The following is a 20587-nucleotide window of genomic DNA, read 5'->3' as shown; positions in this document are numbered from 1 at the left end:
AAAATTATCATTAAACAAAAGAGAACAACGAACGAGAGTAGGGCAGTAGGAGCGGTTTCTTCCTGTTTAATAACTTACAAATAGGCTAACTTGTCCAAAACTATTTTGCATTTTACGTTGAAATAAGTGCGTTTTTTTATTTTTTTTTATTGTATCTCTTGGTACTAATCAAGCGTTTTCTTTTCTGCAAATTGCCGTTTTTATTGTAAATTGTTGAAATTAGATCAGATTTTCGATAAAGAACGATACTTTTTAAGAAGCGTAGTCTTTTAATGCAACAGATTTTAAATTATTTTATCAGCTAATATATCTTTACTCTCTTTCACGTCTTGATATGAGCTACAATTAAGTTTTATCCCCACTGCTAAGTCTGAATTGAGACAGTAGCCAGAAATTAGGCCTATTTTCGATGCTGTTTGTTTCATTAAAGTTTGTGTCTAAACTTAAAAGTTGTTGTTCCACAACTTAAAAGTTGTTGTTCCAGTCGGAAACGTGTTTTCTTTTTGCTTGAGAGTATTACATGTAATTTTCCATGCAAGTTAAATTGAAAGAAATATCTCCTAAATACATACAAAACAATAAATTCAGTTAGATTGAATAAATAATAATTGGTGTGTACAAAAGTTTAAATTTAACCCCGTTCAACTTTCACTAAGAGTGGGTAATATTATTTCATCATTAGTAATTAAGCAAACAAGAGCAGCCTGTCAATAAATTGCCTTGTGATGTCCGCATTGTTTTCTTATGGTTGGGTGAAACAACGAAGGTCTTGATTAGCCATGAATATGTCAGAATGTGAAGAGCTTTACAAACTTCCATGTATATTTTGATGAAATTTATTTGACATCACTATCTTTATAATAACCGCCATGTTGTATTTTCTGTCCACTTCGCTGTGTTAGCGTATGCAGATACAAAAAGAGACGTTTTTATAGCAGATTAGTGGATAGTGTGAAATTAAAGCAGACATTTCGTTGAAAATTTCTAAACTATGCATGTGATTGAAAAAAATTTGAATTAATTTTGTTAAGAAAGTTCATCTGAAAATTTTCTATACAAGTTTCTTAAGAAATTTATCACAAATCTTCCTCTTTGATTTCAACCGAAGTTGATGCGACATCATAGATGATAATTTTGTTCTTCACGATTTGCTTATAATATAAAAACAATCATCATGATTTCTTTATAGACAGTGGTAGCTGTTATAACAAACTCTTTCTCATGTTTTAGCTTTGAGCTTAAAATTGTTTTCAAGTTGCCATACTTATTAGAATTGAAATAAAATGCCAAAAGTTGACTATTTTATTGAGTATTCATTTGATAGTGTAGGCCTACAAACTTTTTAAAGTTTTGTTTGGAAAAGATTTTACCTATTGGCAAAGGAAAACAAATTAGCAGCAAAATAGGTTGAAGAATTTTTCTCTGTTAAACTATCTTATCCTTATCAAGCCTAAGCACATCCATCTGCTGTTGATTGCATCACACAGCTTTACTGTAACACTTGCTATTGATGGGTGAAACAATGCAAATTTAGATTGGTGTAACCGTCCAGTAAAGTTTAAGAACGTCTTGAACCTGGGGTAGTGAAAGAATATATACTTGGGCCCCAAAGCTGAACAAAAGAAGACAAAGAAGAAGTAGATAATCTGTGTGTATTAGTTTGATGATGTATATTCAGCATTATTGTACAATAATAAAACTTAAACTTGATTTCATCAAAGGTGGGCTGAGAACCAGGGGAAGACTTTTTTGATAAAAATGTCAAACAAAATGGCTACTTTTGTTTATATTTTGGTTCAAAACAACAGAATTTCTATTACATTTGTTGATACTGATTGTAATTCGGTCATATTTCCTTTCTTTTTGAACAATTTCATTTACAGGCCATGATTCTAATCAAAAAGTGAAAAATCCGCAACATTTAGGCACACCGTAGTCTGCAGACTTTTATCAACTTTAAATCACTCAATTAGAATTCAGTTAATTTGTTGGTCGATTCATTGTTTTCTCCAATTTTTCCATTTTTTTCCTGCTTCATTAAGTGTACTTCATTCATAGGTGCAACTCACCCCGGTTGTTAACTCTGTGATTTTAAGGAGGTATTTTTACCTGGAAGTGCTCTGAGAGTTAGGTTTGTCTTTCGTGAAGTTGGTAGATTTAAAGCAAAGCAATTTGCTATTGTGTTGTTTGGCGTATCACATCGTCACATGACGTTGGTGGCTTACAAAGTCAACAATTGTTATATTTACCTATTGCACTGACTTTTAGGTTGCCTGTTGTTGTTAATGTGATTTGGCAGGAGTAAATAGCCTATACTAGGAGCAAATTTAACATTGATAAAGCAACAATATGGGAGAGACAAACGTTGCATTTGAACCAGATTACGTCAATGTAACAAAAAACGAGAAAAGTGGTTTAGAAATGGTCGAAAAATTTACCAACATTGCGTTGGACGACGATGATGAGAAGAAGAAAGACCTTAACTCTGAAGCATCTGACGATGGGTATGATGTAGGGATGGGAAGTTTTGTACCAAAAGATGAAGCTGGAGGAAGACCAGCGTGGGACAACCAGGTCCAGTTTTTGCTGGCTTGTATTGCTTACGCTGTGGGTCTGGGAAATATCTGGCGATTTCCATACCTTGCCCAGACCTATGGAGGGGGTAAATAAACAAATTTTTGATTTTTCGTAGTTTTGCTTTGAAAACTGTCTAAAAGCTATTTCAAGTTACGACTTAATGCAAAGTATTTCATTGATTGTTGAAAAAAGAAACGCAGCTATTACAATATATTTCGTCTCTAAAAATTTATGTTAAATTAAATACTTGTAGACAGGAACATTTTCCTGGCTGTCAGCGCAAGACTGAACACACACCAGAACAGCGAGCAAATATTCGTCGGTAGTCTGTGCCAGAAATTAATGGTGAAACACTGACGAGCCCAGCCTCATGGGCAAAACACGGTGTCTATCGTTGTCAATTCTTGGTACAATCGTCTGCTGAAAAATATAACTTTACTCGAATGTTAAATTAATTATCTAAGGGGAGCAGCTGACTCGAAGACCATATGTCACTTCGCTGCTTCCTGTCGTCTGTTGCATCGCATCTGAGATCGCAGTGTACTGTATGTTATCGCAATGGGCACAAATAAAAACACGATTATTATTATTATTATCGTCATTATTTCCAGGTGCGTTTTTGATTCCCTACCTCATCATGTTGGTCGTTGAAGGGATTCCTCTCTTTTTATTGGAGCTATCAGTTGGTCAAAGGTTACGGCAAGGAGCGATTGGAACTTGGGTAAAATTTCACCCATATCTTGGAGGGATTGGCATTGGAAGTATGGTGGTCTCGTTCATGGTTGGACTGTACTACAACACCATCATTGCATGGTGTTTCTGGTACATTTGCAATTCATTCACGGTAAGGGATAGGATTGATCGCGAGCAGGACCAAATTTCAACTAAAACGAGCATAAGTAGAAACCACTTCTTCTTTGTAACCTAAACTTCTGTTTTGTTACCGGAACTTCTTTTTGTAACAGTAACTTTTTTGTAACTGGAACGTCTTCCTTGTAACCAGAACTTTTTCTTTTGTAACCGGAACTTCTTCTTTGTTACCTAAAATCTTTATTGGTAATCGGAACGTATTATTTTTAACGGGAACTCATATCTAGTAGCTGAAACTTGCTATTTATGTCCGTGCCTTCTGGTTGGGATCACAAAATTCTGGTTTGGTTCCACTTACTGTTGATTGAAGAATATTTTCTGCAGTTTAAAATATCCAAATGCAAAATACCTAAATGGTTTGAATGTGCTACTAATTTTGAAATATCATAGTGCTTTAATATCATTAATATCCTTTTTTAAAATATCATTACAGAATATTTTCAATACCACGTGTTGCTTTTCCTGTTATTACATATAAGAATAAGAAAAATACATGACCCTAATTTACTTGAATGGAAAGGTGAAAGTGGATGTAATCTCATTTTTGCATCTAGAAAATATTGGATAATATTTAATCCCTTTGATCTGTTTCAAGATTTCGGTTGTGTTTTGGCAACTACTAGATTTTGTTTTTATGGTCGAAAAAATGCATGATTGCATATAGACTTTAAATTTATTGATGCTATGTTTAGGACCCCTTACCATATGCAAACTGCCCTTTAAATGAAAATCTTACTGGATATGTGCTGGAGTGCGAAAATAGTGGACCCACTGACTACTTTTGGTACAGAAACACCCTTAATGTCTCGTCAAGTATAGACGAAACAGGGGGCTTGGTGTGGTGGGTAGTCATCTGCTTAATTCTGGCGTGGACGCTCATTTGGGTTACAATGATCAAGGGAATCGAAAGTTCTGGAAAAGTAAGTTGAACAACGTATTTTCATATAGAGCTGGGTAAATGGTAACTGGGTATACATCACGACGAACGGTTTTTTAGAAAATGAAGCAGTTTGCAAAAAAATGAATGAGAGTGTTAACTCTAAAGCCAAAATCTAACTTTAAAAGTCACTATGCTAAAAAATAAATTTAGCAGAAAACGATTTTATCAATTTGAAGTTTTGTTCTTAATCTAAACATTTTGGTGTTCCATGTGAAATTGAACCTATTCTCAAAATTAGGCTCAAAACTTAACCAACCTATCAAACCAATTGCACACAAGTGTTATAATTTTCGTTTCGCTGAACAGGCTTTTTAGTTGAATCATTCAAAGTTCAACAAATCGTTTTAACTTATTGGCAAGAAAGTTTACAACAGAAGCTTGTAAGTTGAAAACATTTGAAGTCATGAGTTATTTTCATCTTCCAGGCCATGTACGTGACAGCAACGTTTCCCTATTTGGTTCTATTCATCTTCCTGTGTCGTGGTTTAACTTTAAGAGGTTCTGGAGAGGGAGTGTCGTTCTTATTTACTCCAGATGTAAGTATAGTCACCGCAACGTACAAAATAAATAAAACAATAATTCTTTTAAAAACTACCCCCTCCCCCCCCAGTAAATAGTTCCAAAAACTTGGACGCAGGATTGTTTGCATTCGGCGTCAAAATGCAAATTTATGATTTATCAATAGGCTGGCCAATATAATCATAGGCTTTGGAATACTGAAGAGACTGGCCTATTAAACCACATTGTGTCAGTTAACAAAAACTACTATAAATTCAGATTTTGTTATATAACCTTAATAGGTTTGCATATTTGGTTAGAATTACATGGATAGTGGATACCTTATGTCTGCATGTTGAAGGTTATTAGCTTTTTGGTAAAATAATATAATCGATTTATTTCGCTTGTGAATAAAACAACTTTTAAAATAAAAAATTAAAATAAGCATTGCACTAACTAAAGTGGGGCTTGTCTTTTTATAATAAGCAAAGGCAAATAACGAAGCGAGATAGTGACGTATATTATGTAAAAAAAAAACATTATAAAACTTTTATTCGTGATATGGGATGGGTTATGATGAATTTACATTTGTTGCTTTTTGCCTCGGAAATAAGATATCAACAATAAAATGAAAACATTATATTTTTAAAATACCGTGCTTGCTAAGTTTGTGTTGGATAATAGCCTGCTGTCAGTTTGAGTTCGACAGTTGTTTTATTTAAAGCCATTTCTATTGAGCTCATTTTGTTGCATTCAATGATAAAGTGAGAAAAGGAAATTAGAAATTAGAAAAGATATCATTCGTCACAGTGCAAAGGTCTCTCAAACGCCAGCTGCGTTTTTTGTTTTCGCTGTGTTGAGGACCAATATCCAGACAGTAAAATTTTTACATTGATTCAACGTCTTCAGACGTTATTATAAAACCATATTTCTGTCATATATAACGGGTGCGAAACAATTCCTTGTTTCTTTCATATCCACTATTTACACATGCTAAGTAATTGTAATGGCAATTGAAGCTCTGCAAACGCTGTAGTTTTCCATGACGTAGCCAAAGTAATATTAGCTTAGCCTGGTGCAACGTTGTGGTATTTAATAATTAATAGATTCGTAAATAAAGCTGTTAGTTTGTTTGTAACACCAAAGTCTTTGTTCCTTTTGTACCAGCACCTTGTCTTGCATGCGCAAATCATTCGACTGTTCTTTAAAATTCATGCAATTAATTTTCAAGTTTTCTTGCATTTTCACATTAAAAAAAATTGTGTTAACAAGACCGTAAATTTTCAAAACTTAACAGTTTACTAAAACGTCTCTTTTTGCTCTGAAGACGCGACTTGTCAAGTTGCGCGAAACGTTAGTAAAGCAGTAAAACTAATTTAAGTTCCTACTTTCAACTGGATGTCCACTGTAACCTGTGTGAAACGAAAATATATTTCTGATGAACATTCGATGCTCACATTTAGCAAATGTTTATATTGGCTACGATCTCAATGAAAGCAACAGTGAAGTAAACGAATAGGAATAGACCTACTAAGCATTCAGAAAACAAACTAATTTATGGCCAAGCTGTTACCCATTTAAACATGTTTCTTAGTAATATTTGTGGAAGTACAATTTAAAGTAACTTAAATCCGTTAATCAGTTTATTGCTAACATATAGCGCACCAATCGGTAAATAGACGGTTATATCAGGGAAGGGGCACTTAATTCACAATAGGCTAGCCATTTTTGATGAATTGATTAATGAATTGAAAATATACTTTTGATTTTTCTAGGAGAGAGCCGAAAACATTTCATTGGGGGGTTTGCCTCACTGACTTGACATTATAATCTATTATGATCTAGTTATGATTTAATTTATTAAACTAAAAGAGGCTGTTATTTAGAACATTGAATTTCCAAGCATCGTATCGTTTGATCCGTACCATAATTGGGCTTCTCTCTTGCACCAGCTTGACTGGGCGTGTAGTTGTCCTCTAATACGTTAAATTGCCTAATTCATTTTTCGCATATTAAACGAAGTTGTGTTGTACTTCCTTGAAAATTGGATCCTAATTTTTTGCGATTTGATGGACTGACAAAACACTTTTTTATTGGACATAAAAACATCCCAGACAGCAAAATCTGTCATTTTTACATTGATTCAACGTCTGCAGACATTGAATCAATGTAAAAATAAAGGATTGTGCTGTCTGGAATTGAACATGCTCTTTCAACAGCTGTCGATTGTAGACTAAATTAAATGTTGTAATTTACGATAAAGCCAACTTCTTGGCAGAAGCATTATTAACACACTTTCCATACAACTTACGTTCTAAATCTTAGAAGCTCAGGGCAGTTTTGTTTTTGTTTAAAAACTTGTTGATTGAGTATTGCAGCTGGTATTTCTCACTCCCCGGTAAGAAACAACTAAAATGACGTGAAATGAGATCACTGTTTTGGATATTTAAACTCATCTTTCATAAACATTTACTAGGTTAACCTTGCGTTTGGTCACATTTTTGGGTTTTAAAAATACACTGAGCAAGTACGCATACGCAAAAGCTTTAAAACTGACAAGTCTCTACAAGTATGCGAAACTACCAGGAATAACCATGGCCACTTGGAGATGCGGCCTGATTTGTCACATTTTGCAGATTTTGATTACAGCTACTGCTATTGCTTGACTGATATTTTTTGAGATGTATTTACTTTTTGCAGTTTCCTAATGACATAAAACTTTTTTGTTGCCTTGGGGAAGCAGTAGCAAATGAGAAAAAGTAAATTGAAAAACGCAAAATCAGACTGTTATTGAAAATTAACAGTCTGACTGAAATCTGCGAAATCAAATTTTCTTTGTTTTTCAATATGTGAGGATGTTAAAACCTATTGTGTCATCTGGGGAAAAGAATAAAGAAAACGTAAAAATCTAATTTTTAGAAAAATTTATTTAAACGTTCGCCCAAAGTTAGAAAAACCTGGAATTTCTGCAAAATGTGACAAATCAGGCCGTATCTTTAGGTGGCCATGGAATAACCTATCAAGACTTTGTCAGTCGGAGGATAAAGATTCAAAACCAAACCAAACCAAATATTTAGTCACGAAATCTTGGTTTGGCAAATTTTGATGCTAAAAACAAACATTTTCTTCCACTTGATGGCAATGCAAAGTTGCAAGATTTGAGTATTTCATTTAAAAAAAGGGTAATGTTTTGAAATTATTAGCTAAAATACGTGATGAAATTTTAAAGCTTGTTGTTTTGAAGTAACCAACAAATTTTTAAAGCAAACTTTAACTTCCATGTTTAATATTAGTGTGCTATTCCAGCTGCGGAAACGATAGTAACGGCAATGTAAACTGCAGTGTTGCTAGCTTGTTATTTCAGACATCAGTTGTTCGGATTATTTGCTTTTATTTACTTTTTAAAGTCCCAGGTCAATACTTTGTGATCTCTTAACTCCCGTAAAATGGATAATAAAATTATACTTCTCCAATATTACGTTAAGTGTCAATAGCTGTAACAAATAAATTACTGCTTCCCAACAAAAGACAAGAATCAATACTTTACTCTTCCCATTGAAGTACCAAATAAAAATTAACTGGTTAAATAAAACAAGATGCCATCAACAAATTTTATTTATCGTGAGCTTACTTGAAATAACTTTATTCCATTTAAATCTTTAAAATGCTCGGCCATAATAAAATAATAACATTTTCAATTATTGATACAGTATGGCAGGAGTGGGCAACGTGCGACTCGCGGGCCGCAATCGGCCCTTTTCATTTTTTGTAAGGCCATACATCTTCTTCCAGCTATTTTTCCCTAAATAAGGCTATTTAAACTAAGGTTATTTTCATCCCCATTTACACAATTTCGAAGCTTAAGAAGTGATATGACCGTCTTTTCACTCTCCTGTAGGCAGTGGCGTAGCTAGGGGGGGGGCGGACCGCCCCGGGCTGGGAGCGGAACTTTCAGACTACGATTTTTGATTTTGATTATAATCTGATAAAAAAAAACGCATTTCATTTTCACATGCTTTTTCTTGAAGGGGCGGCAAAATCTGAATCTGCCCGGCGGCACATTCCGGCACATTCCCTAGCTACGCCACTGCCTGTACGGCTACCTGTAAAATAAGTTTTGCGCCTGCAGAAATCCAGCTTGAATTGAATTTACTGCAGGAAGATGACATTCTTGTACAAAATTTCAATAAGATAAATTCCATTGCTAAAAGTATGAATTATAGTGTTTATTTGATGTGCGGCTCTCCTGTAAGCATTACATTTTCCTAACTGGCCCTTGTGTTAAAATGGTTGCCCACTCCTGCAGTATGGATTCTAAACGATATTTTTAGCCTTGATCAGAATAAAAATACAATTCAAAAATCTTCGATTTGTTTTACTAAGTTACTATTATTCACGAATGGTTGTATTTCACAAATACAAAGAAACAGGTAGACAACACATCTGCGCAGGTAGTAGACGAATATTGTGTCAAACATCACTCTATATTTTTTTAATTGCAGCTAACTTTTAAGTTTCACTGAAATCTGAAGTCTAGACACTTGAAATTTGCTCGCCTTTATTTGCGAAGCCAATGTATAGCAACCATTGCGCATCTGTCATCCAGATCAGCAAATATTGCTGATATTAACATTTTTATTCTTCTTGTGTGGACACAAGTTTACTTTTAGTCTTACCTGATGTTTTGTTAAAGTTCATTTATTGTTTGCTTTTTTCGCCATACCCCATACCCCACACATCCTTAGTTTAGGAAAAACTAATGTGGTTTTCGAAAACGAGAGAATTAAAAGACTACTTTCTTAAATGTTAGTTTCTGCTTTTGTGCTCTCGTTTTTGTAAACCACATTAGTTTTTTCTCATCGCTTAAGTTTTTCTTTGTTAAACTTATGACCGTGTTTGAGTTTTTATCTAATGACAGGATGCTCAGCTTAGACCTCCAAGTTTGCTTCATCAGATGGTTTTGTTCTGCAAAAAAAATGCTTGATCTAGTACAACGAACAACAGCTAGCAAAACAAGCGGGAGAGATCGTTGGATTTAGTTTAACACAAAAAACAATGAACTTGGGGATTACGCAATGTCTTCATTACAAGTTCTTTATTTCTTTTTTTTTTTTTGGAAAAAATATTTTCTCAAAAACCTGTGATACGAATGTAAGATATAATAAATGTATTTGCACTTTTAACATATTTCGCAATTACAGGTTAATTAACACACAAAACCTGAATGAAATTCGAGAAATTTTATAAAGTTCTTTATTCTCTTAAACTTCTTGGCATTGAAGTATTGTTGATATGTTTTTCTTGGTTATAAAATCCTGAACAACCTTTAGGTTACTTTCAAGCTTTAAACAGACAAAATAGCCTGTACAAAAAAAAGAATCATAGGCTATCAATAGACCAGCTATATAAACCTCTTATCGCTGCACCACACACAATATAACTTAAGTTGAATCAAAACACCTCATTTTAGTAAAAGTTCGTAAATCATTGAATCAGCTTATAAAACTGATCATTTTTACAGTTAGTACCATGAAAGCATTTAATAGCCTGTATTGGAAACTTCAAAATATACATGATGTGTCGTATAAATCATTTATCACTTGAGTTATTGTACAAACAAATGGGTCCCGATATGTCGCAGTGTCCTTATTCTATTCACCATAAACATACAGTTTTTCAGCAAGGAAAGAATTGAAAAAATTTCAATCGGCAAGCCTATTTTTTGTGTAACGACAAAAGGAGCTCAAAGATTTACATTTCTACGTAATTCTCAACCATACTTCGAACACCCCATTAAACTTTGGCAAGGCGCTGAGATCGGTCCAAACTGGAACGTCAGTGTACATTGAGAGCTGACTCAATTGTGCTCCCTACGCACACAGAGAAAAAGAGAGAAAGAAAAAGTGAGAGAAAAAAGAGAGAAAAGAAAGTAAGAGAGAAAAAGGAGAAAAGAATTAGGGGAAAAAAGGAGAAAGAAGAGAGTTTCTTGAATAATAGAGTATATACTTAAATTAAAGCAAATCACATTATGTAGCAACTTTAACAATTTACCGTTGATTTGCTTCTCTTTTCAGCTAAACGTTTTATCCGACCCTAATGTCTGGTTGGACGCCGCGACGCAAATCTTCTTTTCTCTTGGATTGGGATTCGGAGGAGTCATTGCGTTTGCCAGCTATAATCCGAAAAAGCAGGATTGCCAAAGAGATGCTCTCATCATCGCTTTAACCAACTCCTTCACGTCCGTGTTTGCTTCTATTGTTATTTTTGCCATTTTAGGGTACAAGGCCACGGTGCAATACGAAGGCTGCTTAGACGGGTAAGTTCTTAAACCTAAAAGTACCTGCTTGTTTAGACCCATTTTCGTAACTCTTATTTACAAGGTTGAACATTACGCAAAACCAAGAATAAAAACTGATCAAATATTTTTTCTTCGCAAAAAATATAAAACTCGATAAATGACCTATTCAAGTTTAAGTTTAAATTCACACACTATTTGCAGGTTTACAGGTCCGCCTTTTTTATTTTTACAAAATCAAGTTAGATAATTTGTTATCTCATTATTCAATAGCATTTTTGCAGTAACAAATGTAAAATGCTTTTCTCTTTTTCAAAAATTAGTGAATTTGCACTCGACTGTCCTTTTGTTTAAAATTTTAAGTTTGGCAAAAAGTAGGCTATTTCTTGAAAGTTATGGTTGATGAAACGAGTGCTTCAAATTCAAGATTTATTTGCTGATCTGCAATACCAATAAAGTGAAATGTTCAATTAGTCATCTTCTCTATATATGGACCTCCTCTTAACGTTATTGCTAATAGGCCTCTTTAGCAACTTGTTGTCAGGTAAAAGTTGTGTTGTGCTCGTGTTGTGCGAAATCATCCTTTCTTCTACTCCTTTTTTTAAAGCTTCTGAGGGGAACTTTTAATACTTGACTACTTCAGGGTGTCAATTCGCTGAATCATATAGTGTAATCATAAGAATTGTTCATGCTGCTATAAGAAGCTGTCACAGAGTTGTTAATCTACTTATTATTTCAAATTTTCTTAATATTTTTCAAAATTTAAAGTACGGTAGCGTGTTGGTTAAATTCAATATATTGGGCAAGCTGCTTGCAATAGAACTCAACTGTATTTCATTGCTGTAACGTAATGCCCTAGTTTTTTACTGTACTGTATTATTTACTTGTCATGCTAAAAAATAAGCAAACTACCCATGTAATGCAATACAATAACATAGGATTCACTTCACTACTTGAGTAAAATTGGCTCTTGTCCTAAATCCTTTTTACACTTTGTTTTGGTTTATTTATATAGTCACACAGCAACGATTTTGTAAGTCATAGGCCTGCATGACTAGGTACGTTTCCCTCCTTGTTGTGGGATTATTTTTTGTTGTGTCTTCTTTGCCTCCCTCGCTCTTCTTAGTAATGAACAAAACGCATCGATGTGTTCTCACTTCCACTCACGACCATCAACACTCTTAATAACGTAGTGCGACCGATCTTTATAGCAATTGTTTCTTCACTTCTTTCTTACAAATCTTGAAAATGTGAGTTTTATTTTCGATTTCCATAATTTAATTGTTTATTTTTCGATTTCTTTATCCAGTCTTAGTTTTTTAAAGGTGTTGCAACCGTGCTAACTTCTTGTTTCAAGCACGTTTTCACGTTCGTGTTTTGTTGATTCTACCTCTTTCTAGACCTCTACTACGCTGTAGCATGTAACCTTCATGCTGTGATGCAGAAATAGAAACAAACTGAACTGAACTGGTCTTGCTGATAAGTGAAAAAAGTGAAACTTTAGTGGTACATTTATTTTTAGTTATCCAATTTAATGAATTATTTATTATTATATTTATGTTTATTATTGTTACAGAAATATCAATTTACTTCTGGATACATACGAAATGCCTGAAGGATCCATCACGTATGAGAACTATGATGATATGCTTGTTAGTTTAAACGGCACAGATAATTGGGAAGACACTCCCATAACAATAGATTCATTGAACTTAACCCACTGCGACGTACAAGAAATTTTAAGCGAGGTGATGTTTTGTCTTTATAAATTCTGTGTTTTTTTTGTCTACTACAGTATGAGAGAGTGGTACATTGCAGTTAGTTGAAGCTACGCCAACTGCAAGCGCTAAATTGGCATTGCCAAAATTTTAATGACCTTCAGCTTAGTTGTTTGAAAATATCAGAGTAGGCTATATACATATGTATTATGTATTGCTAACTGCAGACAGTGCACACCGTTTCGACCTTCCGGTCTCGTCAGTGCAGTGTTTACACTGGAATGGCCATGAAGGTATATACCTCCGGCTCCATGTGACATTTTCCTATTTGTGATACGTAAGCACCAAAAATAGTACTACTGCCAACCTTGTCAAAGTGCTCAAACTGCAAGCATTTTTTTTTTCGCGCAACGCTCAGAGTTCAAGATGCATACCCACTACATCTTGCAGGTTTACAATTTTCCATATGACATGGATTTGTTTCCTGTCTCATCATTAGTGCGTCCGCTCCGGGAGTCGTCCACACACCCAAACACTCAGCAGGCACACCATACTTACATGGAAGATACCTACCAGGGAGGCGAGGGACTCACTACAACCGAAGGGACCCACCGCGGTAGATGGTAGTCTGTGGATGTAAATGTTTGGTTAGTGGCTGCCTCAAGCTGATCTGCCTGTCTCGACTTTTCTCTTGCTGATCTTGGAGCAGACTAGGAGATGGCCGGTCAAGCATGAGAACTAGCGCGTTTTGGTAGATAATTCATTTTTAAATTTTATTTGAGTTTGTTTGTGTGTGTGTATCTTCTTGTTGCCGGCTTGAAGAAGGGGACCTGTTTGGAGAAAATGGGCCACTGCAGTCTGACATCTCATTTGGCGGAGATGCCAGAGAGGAGCGGCCAGAGGGAGGGTAGCTTTCGCTGACCCCAGAGTCATCTTGGAATGGGCCGCTGCAATCCTGTCATCCCAGGGCGAGTGGGACGACGGAGAGGGACGGTTAAAGATCTCCCGCTGCAATCACTCTTCCGGCATCAGGCCGTTGCAGATGAGTGAGAGGGACGGGTTAAAGGTGGGTTGTTACGCCCTTGGCTGTCTAAGCTTCTTCAAAGATGATCTACGACCGTGCTGTGCTAGTGAGATCCACCGCTGCAATCAGTCATCCCTACCACCGATGACGACTGAGAGGGCGGTTGAAGAGTGGATCTCGACTGGTTCTTCTTTCTTTTGACCGTAGGAGGAGGTTTGGAAGGAGTAGAAATGTCAGATGACAAAGGAATGTTATGCTTTTGTGTTATGTCTTTCGTTTTTGTCATGATGACCCACAGGGCTTGAATGGTGGACCTTTTTGTGTCCTGTATGTATGTGTCGCCTATGTCCAGAGATATCTTCTTTTGGATGATGGTGTGCTTGGCGACATTCATCATGGTCAAAAGAATCGGGTTGTTCTTCTGTCCGTCAGGGATTTGGTTGTAGAGGATCATGTCCTTTGTTATTTCCATGTCTTCGTTGGTTAGGTCAAGATATTGTTGTTTCAGGCGCTCCCATATTCCTAGCGCAAAGGAGCACTTGGTGAGGACGTGGGCCACATTGTCTTCTGGTTTTCTGCAGAATTTGCAATTTGTTGTTCTGTCGGAGTGTATTGATCTATTAAAATCTCCCCATTTGTATCCTCCATGTGCAATCCGAAAGGACATGGAGGATAGGTGAGGTGGGAGGAGAAATTTGTTTTTTTTATTTCTTAGAAGAATTTCGTTCCAAGGAATCTTCTTTCCGTTTTGATCAATCTTGATCAAAGTTTTGATCAAGTTTTGATCAAACTGCAAGCAGTGAGCTTTGCGCAATGCATATTGTGTATTTGTTTGTATTTTGTATACATATAGGCTGTATGTATTTTTATTGCTGCCAATAGTCAGGTACAGTTTACACCAGCAGTTGGACATGCCGTTTCCTCTTTTTTTCCCAAGTAACCTGTTGTATTTCCAGACGTTTGATATAAAATAAACAATAATAATTGTAGCGATAGCCAACCAAGTGAGAAAACCATTTACCTCTTGTTACTTACTGACTTATGTGCACAAAACAACTCAATATATATCAAGAAAGAAACGCAAAACAATCAACTAAGGAACGTGGTACAGAACGCTCAATTGATTACACGCGCAGTGCGGTGGTAATCAATTCCAACATCTGTACCAGAAAACGCTGAACTGTGATTATGTATAGTGACGCTGGTCACGAGTTACATATATTCAACGTAAATAAAATGACGACTATAACACCTCCCCCGATAATTTTTATACACAAAGAAAAATATGAACAAGACACTGAATTAAACAATATCTCTCAAAGTCCGAAACGGGCCGGAGGTCTGCGGCGACGGCTCGACCTTCGTGGGTTGTGTGGCCCGAATTCCGGTACAGTCGGTGTGTCGTCCGAATCCGTTCGAGCTGAGGTGGAGACAGCGGAGGAGTCGACTGTTGGTGCAGGAGTTTCTCCCGGCTCCTGGTCCTCCGATGATGCATAGCGAGGTTGCAGTTGGTCCATATGGCGCCTCCACGTCGGACCATGTGGCAGCAGACGTACCAGGAAGATTCGGCTACCCTGTCGCTTAATCACCTCGACTGGAACCCAACGAGGATCCTGTCTCCGTCGTGGAGTGAATGATAGCGCGTAACAGGGATCTCCCGGTTTGAAATGTCGTTTTGTAACTTCAGAGGCGTCCGTGTTGTGAGGGTTTTGTCGGGGTACCACTTGAGACGGTGTGGGGAGAAGCGTGTCGATCTTGGTTCGAATCTGACGATTGTTGAGTAATTGGCTTGGAGAGTAGCCACTCGGAGTGGGCGTGCGTCGATACTGCTGTAGGAATTGCAAGACTGCTTGTTTCGGGGGCAGGGAAAATTTGCGAAGTGCTTGCTTGAACGTACGTACGAGGCGCTCCGCCGCTCCATTGGTTTCCGGATGGTAAGGGGCACCCGTGATGTGTACCATACCCCTCTCCTTACAGAAAGTTTGGAATTCTGTGGATTTAAAAGTAGTAGCATTATCGGTAACTACAGTATGGGGATAGCCGAAATGAGCAAAATCTTCTTCTAGCAGGTTGATAGTAGCTGTTGAAGATAAGGAAGTAGTAGCATGAATAAGGGTATTTAGAAAAAGCATCAATGCTGAGTAACCAATGGTAACCCATGAATTCTACTGCATTCTACTTTGCCCGCGTAGGTTCGAATCCTGCCGACGACGCCAGTTAAATGTCTGTTGTATTTCCAGACGTTTAATATAAAATAAACAATAATAATTGTAGCGATAGCCAACCAAGTGAGAAAATCATTTACCTCTTGTTACTTACTGACTTATGTGCACAAAACAACTCAATATATATCAAGAAAGAAACGCAAAACAATCAACTAAGGAACGTGGTACAAAACGCTCAATTGATTACACGCGCAGTGCGGTGGTAATCAATTCCAACGTCTGTACCAGAAAACGCTGAACTGTGATTATGTAGTGACGCTGGTCACGAGTTACATATATTCAACGTAAATAAAATGACGACTATAACATAACCGAGATAGGATAAAAACATAGCTGATAGGCGCTGCAGTATGCTATAGATAGGTCTAACAAAAAGTTAAAAGAAATTCTATTAATAATATTTTAAATGATAACAATAAATAAAAAAATTAAATAAATAAATTTGTAAATGGTAAATAAGCAATAAATTAATAAATTTTTAATTAATAATAAGTTTAACGAAGAAGCGTTAACTTTTAATAAAGTTCTTAGATATGTTCTCCTAGCTTGTAGCCTATAAAGGTGGCATTTGTGAACTTGAAAAACATCAATTTTTTTATGTAGGCCTACCTATTACTTAGCCTACTGCAGATAAATTAACGTTTTTACCACATAGCATATTTCAACAGGCCTCTCAAGGAACAGGTCTCGCTTTTATTGTCTTCACTGAAGCCATCATTAACATGCCTGGAAGTCCAGTATGGTCAGTGCTTTTCTTCCTCATGCTTCTTTCGCTTGGACTTGGTTCCATGTTTGGAACCGTAGAAGGAGTGGTTACCCCTTTGTTCGACCTGGGGTTAAAAATACCCAAACCCGTTTTGACCGGTAAGATTAATCCTACGTTTAATAAAAGAGTTTTGTGCGATTACAAGCAAGTTTGCGGTCTAAAATGAAAAAAGTCTACACTGATTGAAAATTAAAAATGTGACATGAGAATAAAATCAATATAGGCAATTATCTAAAACGCAGATAACTAAGCAATTTTTAATGCAAAAATGGAGCCAACGCTTTCCAATCCAAATCAGGAGATTGTCATAACATTTTTGTGGAAGCTCTTGTTTTAGTAAACAAGTTAATTTTAAACATAGCTGGGACACGAAAACAGCAGGTGGAAAATTTTATGTAAAGATTGGCGTTTTAGATTAATGAGTAGTGACATTTGACCTCTTCAAGAAAGACAAATCTTGCTGAACACACACAGAAGAAGTACATACTTTGTTTACAAGCTTTGACTTGAAATCGCAACAAATCCAAAGATTTCTTATATCTTTTTGCAGGCTTGATTTGTTTGGTTTCTTGTTTGATTGGGTTGCTGTTCTGTACAAATGCTGGAAATTATTGGGTTGATATCTTCAACAACTACGCCGGCTCAATCCCACTTCTGGTTATTGCTTTCTTTGAAATAACTGTTGTGTCATGGGCATATGGATTGAAGAAGTAAGATTTCGTAACACAACCTAGTTTAGACAACCAAAAAAAGATTAATTTTTTCACCGTTTTACAAGCTAGGGCATGTTTGCATTTGTTTCACGAGATTGGCTAACGTTTGGTTATGTGATCTAATGTTGAGTTCTTAGCCTGTCCGACAATCGAGAGGTAGTGGTTGTTTCTTAATAGCATGATTAAATTCGCACATACAATAGGCTTGCTTAGCTGTTTTGCTATTCTTTAATCCACTTTAATGACAATTTCCAAACCAAAAACCTAAATGCAATAAAATACTTACCTTGTGATAAAGAATTGTTTCAGGTAGATATTTTAGTTGGATACATTTGAGTTTACTGATATGATTGGATTAGCTTTAATTCTTTATTCTCGGACTGACAATGCATGTGACAAGCCCGTAGCCAGGTGAGTTCTCGGGGTTCCCGGGACCCCCCCCCCTGAGCCGAAAAGGTCCACAGTTTTGGAGAAGGTGTAGTGTAAATACGATCACAGGATCAGCTGATTACGTGGAATCTTTGTTGATGACCATATCGGTTCCACTGTAGATGTGCTATTGTTAATGTGACAATAGTTTGTATTTATTTATTTTGTTTTTGTAATGTTGACTATTTGAAGTTTTTTGGTCCTTAAATTATGTACTGCCATTTCTTATGTTTTGATTGCTTCCTTGTGGACACGTCAAGAAGATAATGTTGTTAAAAGGTCCATATTTTTGGATTTGGGAACCCCCCCTCTTCCCTCCCTTGAAAATGTCTGGCTAAGGCCTGCATTTGATAGGTTATTTCTGGTAGTTTTGCATACGTATAGAGGTTTTTGCCACAGGGCCGGTCACCGAGATTGGCAGAAAGAAGTTTTTCGATTGTTGGTGTTGTTGCTGAAGAAGTATTCCATCCACTATAGTTGCTCCCGAATGGAGAGCAGTCCTTGAAATGCGTTGCTTAAGCGCACACCTAGAGGAACGAACCAGCGTCGCTTGATCTTGAGTCGAGTGCGCAACTGCTGAGCTAACAGAGCGGATAAAATAAGCTTTCGGTTTGTCCAAACTACAATACAAAAGCAAAACCGCTGAACAAGTTGAATAAAAATTAAAAAACTTAACGCAGCTTTGATGACGACCTGACTTGGATGATTGGAGGACCAAAGTCCATCATCGGCTGGATATTGCATTACTACTTCCGCATATGCTGGCTTGTTGTATCCCCTGTCATACTGGTTGTTGTGTTTGGGGCGTACTTGTATACCACTGCGATTGGAGAACTGGTCTACAGTGGATGGGTTGGAGATGTAAGACAATGCTAAGCATGGACGTATGGCATGCCTTGGGGGAGTAGTCACCCTCAACAATTTTATCTTTAATCGCCCCCCCAAAACTCTTTATTTCAAACATCAAAGTATGTGCCCTCACCCAACAGTTGTTCCCCCCCCCCTACAATTGTCTTTCTAGCTACGTCACTAATGCTAAGTAGGCAACTGCAGACTAACAAGCAGTATTCGTCTGTAAATATGGATTGAATTTGGGACAAAAACATAAAAGTTGCATATAAACGTGATCTAAAGCTGGCATATAAAATAAAAACACAAATTTGAATCAAAATTACGAATTCAGCATTCGAATTTTAATAGATATAAACATTGATAAAGATTTCTAAATTGCTGTCAGGTGAAATTATCTCTTCTTGGCGTCTAATTTAGTTTCATTTTGAAGTAAAATGCCCTTCATGTGAGTTTACTCTACTAAAAACCAACTTTCGTGTTATTCTATCAGCTTGAGATGAAACTGCTATTTTTCACTCATGAAAATACCACCTTCCTGCATTACCTTATATATTGCATCAAATTTCCCACTTTACCTGACAATTTGTATTTCCAAGAGCTCACTTACAACTTTCTGCTGCGAAGTTTGTTGTCTTTCCAAAGATAATAAAAAATAAACTTAAGTTTAAATTTGTAAATGCCACATTTGCTTTACAGGGAACACAGCAAAAAGAAGTCTACCCTTGGTTCGGGGTTATGGTTATCATCCTTTTAATTGTCCTCCCTTGTGTTGGTATTCCTATTGTCTGGATATACAGGGCTGCTGCCAGACAGTGGCTCAATGCGGACAGACCTGAAGGTTTATTAGTGGACAAGAAATGGAGCAGAACTTTTCAAAATATGGCTTTCTGGAAAAATAACCACAAGTACTAAATGCTATTTGCATGATAGCCTACGTTTCACTCGGTTCAAGTTTTATTGTTACTTGGTAAACGGTTAGTTCTGTGTTCAGAACATGGGGCACTTTTCTGCAAAATTTTCTGCAATCTAATAAGCAACCGTACGTTTAACATACAGTAATGATGAGTTAAAACTTAAACACGATATAAATACTGTTCCATACTGTATAAAACTATCAAATAAATCACAAATGGTTTTGCCGTGTGCCCCTCGTATCGATTTCAATGACCTGTCGTTGTTGGCTAGCTTGTTTTTTGATGAGTAAGTTTTAATAAGTTGAAAAAGTCAATTCCAATCCGATGATTGAAAAGTTGTATAGGTAGCAGACATAGTTTGTTTATATTTTTACATCATTTGAAGTAAAATTTTCATTGTACTGTAATGCACATTTCAAGATTAAACATAAATTCTTAAATTATGCAAACCAATTATTCAATCCATTATTGTTAATTGCGTATTGAACCAGTAATCTGTATTCTGTAAAATACAAAAAACGCAAGGAAGTTGTGTAAGTTTACGATGGAAGCAAAAATGTGCAGCCTACCGCTCAAAACTAATACGTTTGCAAAAATGAAAGTCGGCTAAGTTAAAGTGAAACTTGTGAGATAACTTAAGTTTAAAGCATAGCCTAGAACTTAGGCTATCCAAGACTTACTTTTAGCCATTTCACTATAAACGTTTGGTTAGCTGGACAATAAACTATCGCTATAGAAGTGGATAGCAAAATCTGAAGAGCAATTT

General features: G+C 36.3%; 1 protein-coding gene across 1 annotated transcript; it reads left to right on the top strand.

The window, feature by feature from the left end:
- The first annotated feature begins 2278 nt into the window (after positions 1 to 2278).
- On the top strand, positions 2279 to 20343 carry LOC145772012 (sodium-dependent neutral amino acid transporter B(0)AT1-like). Its single transcript, XM_082583815.1, has 10 exons — positions 2279 to 2662; positions 3189 to 3421; positions 4140 to 4367; positions 4813 to 4923; positions 10960 to 11201; positions 12757 to 12928; positions 16816 to 17011; positions 17464 to 17623; positions 18736 to 18916; positions 19604 to 20343. The coding sequence occupies exons 1-10, from the start codon at positions 2350 to 2352 to the stop codon at positions 19817 to 19819; spliced, it is 2052 nt and encodes a 683-aa protein (XP_082439941.1). The 5' UTR covers positions 2279 to 2349; the 3' UTR covers positions 19820 to 20343.
- Positions 20344 to 20587: the final 244 nt, after the last annotated feature.

Source organism: Aplidium turbinatum, chromosome 6 (assembly GCF_918807975.1).
Source record: "Aplidium turbinatum chromosome 6, kaAplTurb1.1, whole genome shotgun sequence".
Classification (NCBI taxonomy): Eukaryota; Metazoa; Chordata; class Ascidiacea; order Aplousobranchia; family Polyclinidae; genus Aplidium; species Aplidium turbinatum.
This window is presented reverse-complemented; position numbering and strand designations above follow the sequence as displayed.